At 34.1% G+C, this 14,619-nt stretch overlaps 2 protein-coding genes across 2 annotated transcripts; both read left to right on the top strand.

Moving 5' to 3' along the window:
• The first annotated feature begins 8,075 nt into the window (after positions 1–8,075).
• Positions 8,076–10,715, top strand: LOC109066186 (chemokine-like receptor 1). Its single transcript, XM_019083196.2, has 2 exons — positions 8,076–8,219; positions 9,355–10,715. The coding sequence occupies exon 2, from the start codon at positions 9,374–9,376 to the stop codon at positions 10,424–10,426; it is 1,053 nt and encodes a 350-aa protein (XP_018938741.2). The 5' UTR covers positions 8,076–8,219; positions 9,355–9,373; the 3' UTR covers positions 10,427–10,715.
• Positions 10,716–10,775: 60 nt separating this feature from the next.
• Positions 10,776–14,517, top strand: LOC109066187 (chemokine-like receptor 1). Its single transcript, XM_019083197.2, has 2 exons — positions 10,776–11,760; positions 12,917–14,517. Exon 2 carries the CDS (start codon positions 12,953–12,955, stop codon positions 13,976–13,978), a length of 1,026 nt encoding a protein of 341 aa, XP_018938742.1. The 5' UTR covers positions 10,776–11,760; positions 12,917–12,952; the 3' UTR covers positions 13,979–14,517.
• Positions 14,518–14,619: the final 102 nt, after the last annotated feature.

The raw sequence follows: 14,619 nt of genomic DNA, 5'->3' as shown, positions 1-14,619 counted from the left end.
CTGTGAAATTAACAGCAATTTTTAGAAATTACAAATTATTAGACCTGTGCAACATAATAAATCATGAGACTGTGTCCTTCTCCTCTGAGAAGACGTTTTCTCTTAACTCTTCATGAGAGCATGTGTTTGATGCTTCAAAACTGTGAGATTGCTTATTATAGTTCTGTGGTAAGCAACAAATTTCCTGTGACTGGGTTGAACTTCACAGTGAAGTGATGACACACTCATAAAGTTAAATCTGCATTGAATGGTTCTTTAAGATTGATAAGGTATGTCAAACAACTTTTTTTTTTTTTGTATTATATTCTGAAAACCATTTGGTAAAAATAAAGGTACAAGGTTTTATAAATTTGAAGGTGTGTACTGTACCTGTGTTCAAAGTGACTGCACAGACCTGTGGAAGTAGTACTTTACCGTTACAGGGAAAGTGTTTAAGAAGTGACCTGCTTTACCTTGTTCAGAGCAAGAGATTGCACTGAATATCTTTTAAAAACGGAATAATTATTGTTAATTGGTATGGCTTTGGCATAATTTATGGAAGGATTTTCTATAATAAAAAGTGCTATATAATATCAGGGCAGTTACAAAAATCAAAAAGAATTTTTATTGTTTTTATAAGCTTCATATTTTGTGATCTCTTATTAGATAGGGGGTTTCAAAATATATACAAAAGGTAATATATGATGGTTTCTTTTGAATTATTTTTGACTTATGAATAAAAAACTTTGCTAAAATAACAGATTAATAATGTAATTTTGTTTTTCAGAAAAATATGGGGTTTGAAAACAAAGTAAAATATCAAGAGGTATTTTTTTTTGTTATGTCTATTTTGAAGTCAACCCAAAATTAAATAGAGATAAAAAAGGGCAATAGAAATATTAAATGTTCAATATCTTCAACTGATATTTTACAAAAGGTACATTTACCACAAACACTGAATATATCTGCTAACGGCTGCATTTACAGGATAACATCTGTGAATATTTTCTTTTTATTTGAATAATTTTAACTTTATTAGAAATAACACATTTTATATGGTAATATCCAAATGCTATGCCAAGGTATACAATAAGGTTAAGCCATTTTGATTTACATGGAAAATTGGATCCAAGATTAAAAGAGTAACTTATAAAACTGTAATGATGCCATGTAGACAGAGAAGTAGTCCAAGAACTGAGCCCTAAGGCACCCCAGTAGTTTGATGTTGCCACTTGCACACCTCACCTCTCCAAGATATTTTGAAGGACCTATATGATAAGTAAGACTCAAACCACTGGAGTGCAGTCCTGAGATGCCCTTTGCCTTAAGGGTGACAAGAGGATCTGGTGGTTAACCGTGTCAAAAAACAGCAGACAGATCAAGCAAGATAAGTATTGATGATTTGGAATCCACTCTTGCCAGTCTTAGGGCTTCAACAACTGAGAGCAACAACTGGAAGACAAGGGGCAAACAGTGTCTAAACAAGATGTAAGAGTGGAGCAGAATGTAATCAGTAGCACTGTTAGCATCAAAAGATGCTAACAGTTTAGGGGAAGGAATCGAAGAACCATAGCAGATAGCTGGGAGGGTGAGAGGGTGAGCGTAGGTATGGGGTTACGTCGAAAGATAACATGTGAAGGGGTATGTGTTGTGTCAGGAACCATGAGGGTTAAGAGTGAGGGGGGAAGTGATCCGAGGTGTGCAGTGGAGTAACCAGTACATGATCAGTGGAGCAGTGTCGTGTGTAAATAAGGTCCAGTTGGTTGCCTGATTAGTGAGTAGCAGTAGCTGACACTCAGTTTGAGATCAAAAGAGGCAAGCAGAGTGTGGAAGTCTGCAGACAGAGGTTTATCTATGTGGATGTTTATCTAAGTCTCCAAGCATAACTATGTGAGTACCATCCTCAGGAAAGGTTGATAGCAGCACATCTACAGTAGGTGGCCAACCAAAATGCCGAATACCGCCAAAACCTGACATGAAAAAACTAGAAATCGTACATATATATCTATATAATAAATGAATGAATTAGACAACAAAATACAACCTTAAGAATTTTGTCATTTAATTAGAAAACAACCCCGATGCTGTAACGAGGCTGTTCTAGGTGGGGATTTGGAACCCGGGTCTGTTGTCTTCAAAGTCACTGAGTTAACGGAGTGAGCTAACTCCCCACTCAATGAATCCAAGAGCAGAGGTGATCAAACAGCAAGGAGTCGTGGATCTTCAACAAAACACTATCTTTACTAATAAAAGGTACAACAAAACAAGAGAAGCGGGCTTCCGAGAAACAGTACAAAGAAAAGTAGACCACAAGGGTCCAAAGACTTAAACTTTAACAGACTTAGCTTGTAACAAGTAACATAGGCTCAAGACTGAACAATAAGGCATGGCACAAACACACTTTAAAATAGGGCAAGATACAGGTGTGATGCATCAGGCATAATGAGTGGTAGTGTTCAACAGGAGTCAGGTGAGAGACGCCACCTGCCGACCCGGAGGAAAAATAGCAGTCCAGTAAAGGGTTCCTTACAGATTCACAACATCACAACACAGAAATCAGGTAGAGGCCCTGCACTGGCCTCATACCTAAGCCCTATAGCAGCCCTTGGCCAACAGCTTACCAGTATCTCCGGCCCGAGTCCACCTGGAGCCCATGTCTAATTTCTCTCTCTCACCATTAAAATAGTTCAGTTTTTGTTTTGAATTGAAAAGTTATATTTCTTATTGTTTCATTATTATTTTGTTTAGAAAAATGTTTGGAACTTTATTTTTTTTAATTATGTGTTTGTAACTTTTGATAAATTTAGAATTCTCAAATCATCACGACTTGCTTAAAATAAAATCTGTAGATACAGAACACTTAAAAGCATATTACGATATTAGTTTAAACATTTAAAAGTGACTGTGAGGCATATATCTAAGAGTTTGTGCAGAGAGTATGGAAGTTAATATGCGTAGACATCAGTGCAATCCCTTCATTCTGTTCTTAATAACAGTGGAAACAGCTTGAAGTACGCCATCATTTTTGCTCATACAGATAAGACTAATATTTCATTTGGAACTGTAAATGGTGTACCCCTTATTTTTGTGTAAACTCATATGAATATCAACAAAAGGTTGTGCTTCTGTAAAATAGAGCTATAACACTACCTACAATACATATAAGACTTATTAATAATGACAGTAAAACGTTAATATTAATCGCGCTTTGAAACAGGCTGAAACCAGGCTGATTACATCAGATATTGATCAGATCAGCATTAGAACACTACAATAAACACACAGTAATTATCTGCTTGATGACACTGTTATTTGTATTATTGTGAAGCGAGATGAATGAAGAGGGCATCTGTCTTGTGAAAAATGCAATGGAAAAGGGAAGTTTGGTTTATCAAGTTAATCCATGGTCCAGTGGTAGAAGTGATTTCAGAAATCCCAATTGTTTTTTTTTATAATAATAATAAAATAATATATAAAATGATTAATACAGATGTGTGTATTCTGCAGTTCGCTGTTTTTTTTTTTTTAGATTGAGCGTGTCCATTTTACACTAAGCATCCAGTGGTGTGACTGAATTAAGTCCAGCTGGAGGGGTTCTGTATAGCTTGTGGGGGTTGAAATAAAGGTGTGAATCTCTTGCTCTTTCATATGGAGAGTGTCTGATCAGCATTTTAAACTTGCAGAGCAGGTTTAGGCAAAGTGACTGTTTTAGGACAAATGTTTGGTTTGGCTTTTGCAATTTTTGCAACAGCATACAGAGTATTACATACAAGATAATATGGTTTGTTTTTTCTAAGGAGACATGAGGCGCCTCTGAGAGAGACAAAGAAACTGGCGAGAGAGACACGCATCTGCCAAAGAGAAAAACTTTTGTTCTTAATGTGCTGCTTTGTACTATTTTCAGTTTTGCAGTTTTAATTGTACGCTGCAAAGTCGTTTTGGCAATACAAATGTAAAACTACATTGCAGTAATAAGAAACGTCCCGAGACATTAGACCTAATTATTTTAAGTTTCATTATTGGGCAATTCCAGCATTATTGACATGACATTGAATCAAAACCTGAAATATAAATTCTAACAGAATGTGTTCATTACCAATATATTGAACCATCTCTTTATGTTTTTCTAAATCCCAAACAGAGTCCAGACATCAGAAAAGTATCCATCTATGAACGTGTTTTATAGGCTATTTTAGATTTGGGAAATACACATGCGTTATAGACACCACAAAAAAGACCAGATTTTTTGGGAGACAACATATTTTGTAGACTTTCTGTGATTTACAATGCACAAACCAGAAGCAACAATATCTGCAGAATGGAGAAAGGTTGTCCATTCACAAAAAAAATAAAATAGGCCTATCAATTTTATTTCAATTTTCGCTTTTTTTTTTTTTTTTTTTTTTCAGAGGAAAAAATCAATATTAAGGATGTGTCATCTCTATGTTACAGACCGTTCTGAAAGCAGAATTTATGCAAACACGTATATAATGCTTTTAAAAAAACTTTAACAGAGATGTCTAGAAGGAATTTAATAGGGCTGCCCCCCACGTAAGTTTTTTTAGTTACTAGTAGTCGTTCATTTAAGTCATTATTCAACTAATCGCACGTTTATATTAAATTAACATAGTCTAATCAATAATGAGCCTTAATATATTCCACGCTCAAGCACAGGCATTAAGTTTGCCACAAAGCACAGGCAGAAGTAACCTTATAATTGTAAAAAAAGGAGACATTACAATTACTTATTAATAAACTAATGTTTACTTGTCGGCTGCAAGATGGACATTCACGGTGCTGACTCTCTCCATATGGACGCGCCTTTCGAGAGAAATGCAACCATCACAGATTACATAATCAGGTAGTATTTGTTTTTCGTTTTGAATTGAATTTGAAAGTAGACATTTCAAGCTTTCTGTTGATATATTTCTCATGTATGTTAGGCACCCCAATTTTAAGTTATTTCATTATCAGGAAAAACATTCAAGTGATCACGAGGACGCCTCCCTGTAATGCATGTGTATTAATTTTCTGCACAAACACTTGAATATGAATAGTAATAGAGCACATTTCTTTTAGGTTACAGTATGGGATCCGCAATAAAAATAAATCTTCACAAAAATTCAACCGAGATAAATGCAGTTATAACCTGTAAATTGAAGGCTATTTGACGTTTTAAAATGATCTAACGGCCGATGTCACTCCAATACATTGATCATTAGTTGTTCTTGATCAAGATTAAACAGATGCATGACTCTCATAAACTTGTTTTAATAAATCTATTTTGCATTAAATAATAAAGATACAAAAGCAGGTTAAGTTAAATATTACTGTACAAATAATTCTAAAATGCTATAGACTGCAAATAAGATTGCAGTTTCATATTTTGCATATCCATTACAAAGTTAATTATTTTTTACATGAAATTATACAAAATAAATCCAAACAAGATTTTTAATGAAGATGAAATATGAAGACAAATTAGAATAATTGTGTGTTGCGCTGCGCAAATCTTGCACTATGATATTTTAAGGAATAGTAATACACTTCTGCATTTAAATCCGGCTGCAATATATTTTTGTAAATATATAAATGTACAAAAGCAAGTAAAGGAGGCTCCCCTTAAAATTACTTACGTTGTCAATTAATGAAGCTCTTTTTACATTGTGTGCACTTTGTTTGAGGTGCACTTTCACATGAGGACATTTTATTAATCTGTCGATTCTTTTCAGTTTTAATGATTTAGCTAAATCGTGGCCAGGTTTAATTTATTCGTTTCTTGTTTTAGCTAAGCCTAAATAATGGGAGCAAATTATACAGTGCCTCACATTTTACTAAAATAAAAAAAATAATTTATAAAACACGCAACAATTTCTTAATCAGTGTGTACAAAACAACACAGATATCTTTTTCCTAAGTAGTTATCTGTCAAAATGCATGCTGTTTTATTAGGAATTAGGAAGGAATTGTAAAATACTAATTTTTTTTTTTTTTTACTTGTGACAAATATAGGCATAATATTCGAGAATATTGACATTTTGCATATAGATCCACGTATGTAGCCTAGCTCACTAAAATAGGCTTCCCACTTTTAATGCTCCAATGAAAAGTAAACCACCATTTCTTTAGGATAATATAAACAATGTTAAAAGTTAAATGTTTCAAATCTAAAATATGGTGTAATACTTTGCAGCTTAGAGAAAATATTAGCACAGGCTCATTTTGGCTTGACATTTATTCTGCTTGAAAATCGTTCTAAGAAACGCACATAACTTCTTAAGTAGGCTTACTAATTTTTCATCTGTGTATATTACTACAGGGTAATACTACAGGATTTTCTTTAATTTTCCCTGACTGCAGACGTCAAATGTAACACATTGGCGAGGCAAAGTTGATGGCTATTTGCGGAAAATGTGCTTTGATGCCTTTGTTTGATAACTTGTGGTTAAAGCGTCACTCATCAGTCAAAAGCTGCAAATGCATTTTGCAGTCGCGGCGGCGGCGCTCGCGGCGGTAGAAAGCACACTCTGGTTAGCCACCTACAGTAATACATCTGAAAAGTTACCTAGTGGTCCTGGGGGTCGATAAACAACTACAAAAAGGATTTTAAGAGGGTAGGGCAGGTAATAGTAACCGAATGAGATTCAAAGGAGCTATTGATACCCATAGATGGTAAAGGATTAAATTTCCAATCATTAGAGATAAGCAGACCAGTACCTCCACCTCTTCCAGTCAAACAGGGGGAGTGGGAAAATGAGAAATATGTAAAACATATTGCTAGGCTACCTGGGTGGTTGCTAGGCTGTTTCTAGTATGACTAACATGTTGCTAACATGTTTTAGCATGATTAGCATGTTACTAGCATGTTTCTAGCATGATTAACATGTTGTTAGCATGTTAAGAACATGATTAGCAAGTTACTAGCATGTTTCTAGTATGATTAATGTTAATAACGTTGTTATCTGGCTTGTTTTAGTTTTTTTTTATTAGTATTTAACTATAGTGTTATTAGCATTTTAATAGTGTTTCTAACATGATAGCATGTTACTAGCATGTTTCAAACATGATTAACATGCTGCTAGCATGTTAGTAGCATGATTTACATGTTACTAGCATGGTTAACAAGTGACTAGCATGTCACTAGCAGGTTCTTAGCATGATTAGCAAGTGACTAGCATGTTGCTAGCATGACTAGCAAGTGACTAGCATGTTGCTAGCATGACTAACAAGTGACTAGACATGTCATTAGCATGATTAACAAGTTACTATCATGTCACTCGCATGATTAGCAAGTGACTAGCATGTTGATAGCATGATAAGCAAGTTACTAGCATGTTGCTAGCCTGATTAACAAGTTACTAGCATGTTGCTAGCATGTTTCTAGCCTTTTTTGGAATTTTTTGGATTGTTGTTTGCTTGTTTTTTTTCTTATCCAGCTACAACCAGTTGATTCAGTAAAAAAACAAACAAAAAAAAAAATAGCTAAGACCAGCCTGAATTGCTAAAAAAGTGGCCAAAACCACTTTAAAACCAGCTTGGGATTCAGCCAAAGCTGCCAATCAGTTTAGGCTGGTTTTAGCTGTATTTTCAGTAGGGAGTTGTTAAGCTTTTCTATAGCAATAGACAGCTTAAATACACCATAAGTCTTATTGTATAAAAGTTTTCACTCCCTCAATGAAAATCCCTCAATTTTAGGTGGGGTTTGATAGTCTGGTTTACGAAAACCGTAAGCCAGATCAGTTAGAAAAGATATAGCAACCCGAGTCAGACCAGTCTGCAGGTCTGGGCCGAGTTTGGTGGTTGTAGCTTTAAAAGACTAGGAGGAGATACATTTTAAAATTTGAAGAAGAAGAAGAAGAAGAAGAAGAAGAAGAAGAAGAAAGTTTAAATCAGATTTCATTAAGTTGGCTTTTTCAAGCCAACTTAATTACATCAGACCATGTAGAGGTCCAAAGTTTTGAGTTTGTTTCTTGAATCTATTTTTTTTCACCCTTGAATCTAATTTTTTATTTTTTTTCAAAACTAAAAGAACAAAATCAAGAAGTGAAAGTAGGGGATCTTGTTGATGAGGAAAACTAAAACAGTTGTGGAAGCATTATGTAGAAGTACAGCATGTGGAGTCATGCACAATATTGCTCAATAGAAGGAAAGGGCACTGGTTCATTATAAAAGTGACACAGTTGTCAAATGATAAACTGGTGCTGGTGCAGTAATGCTGGAAACACTGCTCTTAGGCTGAGGTGAGAGACTGCCTTGTTATTTTGTAAGACTTTTGAAAATGTACTTCAAAGCACACTGAAGTGTTTGCCTTTGAGTGTTTTTGTCCGCAGAGACACATTCATTTTTATTTATTATATATATATGTATTATCATATATTATATTGTTTTGGAATATTTGATATGTTTTTATATTAGTTTTAATTTGCTCTTTATTGATTAAGAGAACCATATCTATTGTAGCTAATCAAACTTATATTTTAGTTTTCAAAACAGAATTTGGTGACACTATGAAGCCTGTATTTATAATAGATTAAGGCTATACTTAAGGCATTATAGTGAATGCATAATGTATTATAAAAACAAAAAAATAGATTAAGTTAAAATATGTTGTATCATTTCATGATTAATCATAACAACAGTTTTAATGCATTATAATATTTACTTATTTGTGGTTCTAGCTTTTAAGAGTATGATGATTTATAAAACACAATGAGCACAATGCATCCACTTAACTTTCAAAAGGATTATATTTCCTATAGTTATAATGTATTATAAGTCTCATATCTGGCCATTGTTAACTTATTATTTTATTAAAGCAGACAAAGACCACTTAAATAACGACGACAACAACAATAATAATAGAAAACAATTAAAAAAAAGTTTTTTCTTTAACAGCCATAAGATTAGATATTTGATCAGATGTGTGTGTTATAATGGCACATTTGCTTTTAACCATATTTAATGTAATATCAGTAAGATCGTAAGATACTGTGCAGATCTTAATTAAATAATGTCAAAATATGAGACTTACAATACACTATAAATTAAGTGGATTTAAAATGGTGTTCATTGCGTGTTATAAATGATCATACTCATAAAAGTTATAACCACAAATAAGTAAGTTCTATAATGTATTATAATTATTGTTATGGTTATTTATGAGATGAAACATCATATTATATGCCTTAGGAATACCTTATAAACACGGGCTTCATAGAAAGTGTTACCCTGAAGGTTCATGATATTACTTAGGTTGAAATGACATATTGCTGAGAAATAATAATATAGGAACAGTGATTATGATATTGCTGATATTTATACTTTTACTGAACAAATATTTATTTAACAAATTTTCTTTTTGTTCTCTCCTTACAGGGACTCAACGTAAATTACAATGGAATCAGCAGATTTTGTTTTTGACTACAACAATTACATTGATTATGATAATTTCACCACCTCGGATAATTTAACTTATGAAGAAGTTTCTTTCCACATCCACACCACCACGTGTTTCACTCAGGTTCTTTGCCTGTTGTTGCTGGTGATCAATGTGATCATCTGTTTGCTGGGCCTTGGAGGAAATGGTGTGGTTATCTGGATTGCAGGGGTTGGCATGAAGAAGTCAGTCAATACTACCTGGTACCTGAGTCTGGCTGTATCTGACTTCATATTCTGTGCCTGTTTGCCTTTTAACATTGCCTACAGCGTCACATCAGAATGGATCTTCGGCCTCTTCATGTGCAAGTTCACATCCTTTGTCATGTTCCTCAACATGTTCAGCAGCATCTTCCTCCTCGTCATCATCAGTATGGATCGCTGCGTCACCGTCATGTTTCCTGTTTGGGCACAGAATCACCGCACTATTGGAAAAGCATCTGTATTAATTGTACTCGCATGGATCATCTCTACAGCTTTAAGTATCCCATCTGTCATATACCGTGATGTCCAGAATCACTTGGGCACAAACCGATGCATTAACAACTACAAGTCCAGCCAGTACAGCCATGAAATCATAGCCGTGAGCCGTTTTGTTTTTGGATTTGTGATCCCTTTCATCCTCATCATTGTTTGTTATACCATCATCATCCTCAGACTGAGAGCCACCCAGATGGCGAAGTCCAACAAACCATTTAAGATCATGACGGCTCTCATTCTGACCTTCTTCCTGTGCTGGCTGCCCTACCACACATTTGTGCTAATCGAACAAAACCGAACCTTCCACACTGAGGTCATTTCTCTCGGACTGAAAATTGGCACCACTGTTGCTGCCGCAAACAGCTTCCTAAACCCCGTTTTGTACGTTTTCATGGGTAATGACTTCAGGAAGAAGTTCAGGAGCTCCTTCTTATCAAAGATTGAGAATGCTATTGGAGAAGAAGGCCGAACAATCAGTCGATACCTGTCTCGCTCCAGCTCAGTGGATGCCAGGGCATCCACTCATATCTAAAGATTAAACTCAAAGTAATTTTTTTTTTTTTTCAGTAATTTTTTTTTTTTTTCAGTAGGGATGTCAATTTAATGCCTTTCATTTAGTGTGATTAATTTGAAACTAAACTAATTTAAAATAACACACTTAAGTGTATCTCCTGTCTGTAAATTCAATAGTAAGGAATTTTCCTACACTGTTAAAAAAGTTATAAAATAGAAAAAAAAGTTATTGAATTATGTTTTACAAGAAAATACTATTTGTCTTTCTACTTAAAAAAATCATGTTGAATTCAGTGTGTTACTTGCATTACCTTTGTAATAATTTTTAAAATTTACTAGCTACTTCTGGATGATTTTTTTTTTTTTTTTTTTTTTTTTTTTTTTTTGTGAATATCTAAGCCTAAAAGTAAATGAAAAGTAAAAAGGCCAAAAGTAAATGTTGCATTATATGCAATTTAAGCTTGAAATGCCACCTAAACAGATTGTGTTTTACTGGATACATTGTTGCATTTAAAACTGCTTAAGTGCAGCAAAATGACACATTTAAAATTACGTTTAACTTGACTTAATATAACTTAACTTTTAATACTGCATTCGTAAAACAGTGCACAAGATGACTAAAATCATTTTATATGTACATAGTCCAAAAATAAGTTGAATGTAGAAAACCTGTCCTGTGTGAACAACCTCTAAAGTCATATGTTTATGTTCAATGATAAGGAAATAAAATAGTATTTTGACTTCAAAATCCACCATTTACTTGTCTGCCACAGTTTTCTTACTTGTCAAAGTCTTCATTTGCAGCTTTGCAATCAGTATATGCAATTAATTTGAATACATTTTTGATTTACAACCTAAAATCAAACCATTATTATGCACAATGCAAATGACTTCCTGATGCAAGCTAGTGTTCTTTAATCTTTATAACCACTTGTACTGATCTTACAGTTCAGAATAATTTTGAAATTCTCTATGACTAATAAATATTTTTGTTTTGACTGCAATTATGGTACCATGAGCTTCACAGCATAACACACTTCAGCATCCTCCCACAATGGTAAACGCATGGATGTTGGACAGCTAACTGAGATGGTGCTTTATTCTTTTTATGCTTTAAAGAGAGCATAACCAGCCTATCGCTAACTATCAGATAAACAGGAGTTTTGAAAAGGGTTCTTGTTAAGTGTGGCCATCGACAGTCTCAGTTCTCAGGAATTTGTTTGCATGGTACAGAGGAACTAGGTGTTAAAATGTTTGGCCAATAGCTCAGTCTGCACTTATCAGCAAACAACCCAGCAGCAGAAGTTGATTTCTGAAACATTGCAAAACGCATTGTGAAGCTTACTTTGTGAGGTAGGTTAACTTTAGATTTTATCACAGCCAATGTCCCTGGTGTATATTTTTAGAAATAGGCAAAAATACATTGTATGGTTCAGAATTATTGATATTTTATACCAAAAATCATTAGGCTATTAAGTAAAGATCATGTTCCATGAAGATATTTTGTAAATTTCCTACTGTAAATATATCAAAACGTAATTTTTGATTAGTAATATGCATTGCTAAGGACTTCATTTGGACAACTTTCAGATGATGTATAAATCTCAATTTTGAAAAATTGACCCTTATGACTGGTTTTGTGGTCCAAGGTCACATATGTGTACTTGATCATACAGTCATACATCATACTTGTTTTTGGTTCAATTTTAAAGACAGAGCAGCAGAAGAATCAAGATGCATGTGATTAAAATTTCTATGTTTCAGTAGAATCAACTCCAAAAATTTTCATTTTTAGTATTGGGATTGCTTTTACTTTTAGGTGGGTTTGATATAAGATACAATATGAGATGAGTTACTTTACTAACTTAACAAACATAGCAGTCATCAAGTTACACTAAAAATTGCAGTTAGGATTCAAATATGAATAATATGCCAATTGTGTAAATTGTTCTGTGGTTCTGTATGGTTAAAATTTTGAAATAGCTTTTTAAGTAACAAATTAGGCAATTTCCTTCATACAAACAGGCATGCATGTAACCCATCAAATATAATTTAAGGTCAAAAGTATAATTAGAAAAGTGTAAGCAGTTTACATGAAAATAAAAGGTAAGCTATGGGAGAATTCTGCTAGCATTGATCTTTTTACTGGTCTTTTCTGACCGTTCTGCATGTCAGAAAAGGACTGATCAGAAATATATTGTATGCATCACGCAGAACTTCTGTTATTTTACTTCTCAGAGGATTTTTTTAAATAGTGACCCACCAAGAGAAAAGCAAAACAAAAAACAAAATCTGCAATGTGCCGAAAAACAAATTTGATCTGTTTTATCTTTTTGTTACATTAATATCTCAAAGTAGCTTGATGGAAATTATAGGACAGAATTATTCTGCATGGATTGTGTGGTAATAGTGCCATGTTTTTGCACAGCCACTTTAGTCATTTTAAAAATATGCAAAATGACTACACTTTAAATGTAGTTGGATAAATTCCTTGTTGTTTTTGTTACAGAATTCTGCTTCCTATTCAGTTGTAATATAAGTCACAATGACTTCAACTGTATATCCAGATTATGATAAATATTTACAAGCGTTAACTGGAGTCAGCAATTCAATAGAAGAGCAACTTCATGAGGACTCAAATCCTGGATACTGCAGGGAAGCAGCATGTGTGATCACAGTGATCTTTAATGTGATCATATTCCTTCTTGGCATCACTGGAAATGGTGCAGTGATCTGGATTACTGGTTTTAAGATGAAGAAGTCAGTGAACACCACTTGGTATCTGAGTCTGGCTTTGTCTGACTTCATTTTCTGTGCTACTCTTCCTTTCACCATTGACAACATAGTTAAGAACAACTGGATCTTTGGGCTCTTCCTGTGCAAGTTCAACGCTTTTGTAATGACCCTCAATATGTACAGCAGCATTTTCATCCTGGTCATCATAAGTGTGGATCGTTGCATCACCGTCAAGTTTCCTGTCTGGGCCCAGAATCGGCGCACTGTACAGAAAGCTTCTTTAGTTGTTGTGTTGGCTTGGTTTGTGTCTTCTTTGCTTAGCATTCCATCTGTAAAATTCAGAGAGATTCTAAATAAATCACCAGAAGAATGCTATGCCAAATATGAGGATCACCACAAAACCGTCGTGTTCGTGCGCTTTACGTTTGGGTTTTTGATTCCATTCCTGACCATTTTCACCTGTTATGCCATCCTGATCCATAAACTTAGAGCAAACCAAATGTCCAAATCCACCAAGCCCTACAAAATCATGACTATACTGACCACAACTTTTTTCATCTGTTGGTTGCCATTCCAAATAGTTTCTGTTTTAGAGTTGGACAGATCTGTGCACAACTCTGCATTTAAAACAGCTCAACAAGTATCTGCTACTCTCGCCAGTGCAAACAGCTTTCTAAACCCGTTCCTCTATGCATTCATGGCCAAGGACTTAAAGAAGAAATGCTATTCCTTTCTTTCGAATATTGAGAGCGCCATTGATGAAGAGACCCGAAGTGCTTTCAGAACAACTTCAATTACCAGTTCTGTGGATAACAAACTTCCCACTGCTGTCTGAAATTTTAACATGAGTCATGGACTAAAGATATTTCTCTTAATTCTCTTCCGAGTGTAAATGGAGAACATGGTTTATATAAATGACATTATTAACAAGTAATGTGACAGCATTAACAAGTAATGCAATTTTTTAGTCTGTTGCATGAGTTTAGAAATTTACAAATAGATTTTACAAGCTAAAAAAATAATAAATAAATAAAGAAGAAGAATAAATAAATGTAAATAGAGGTTTAATAAAAGCTACTTTACAGGTCATTGTAAATTAAAATGCCACTTTACGTAATGATTTCTTGATGACAGCTATTAAATATTTACTGTTTTTATCTTATCATTTGTGCATGTTTAACACATGATGCTGATTAACACATATACTGTATAAATATATTGGGGTGGGGCGTATAAAAGAATTTGGGTGTTTTTGAATGTACAGAATGTTTTAAACATCATTTGTTGTCATGCTCCACATCTCTCTCTCTCTCTCTCTCTGTTTTGGTAACATATGCATAAAAATATATAATAAAAAATCTTGTTCTTACCATTCTTTTTCTTTAAGTGCTGGTAAATCTCTTAATTATTTAATATGCCTATAAATTTAATCCATACACAACCCATTCGAAAGTCACTTCAGAATTATTTGTTTTT

The sequence above is a fragment of the Cyprinus carpio genome, chromosome A5, assembly GCF_018340385.1.
Source record: "Cyprinus carpio isolate SPL01 chromosome A5, ASM1834038v1, whole genome shotgun sequence".
NCBI lineage: Eukaryota > Metazoa > Chordata > Actinopteri > Cypriniformes > Cyprinidae > Cyprinus > Cyprinus carpio.
This window is presented reverse-complemented; position numbering and strand designations above follow the sequence as displayed.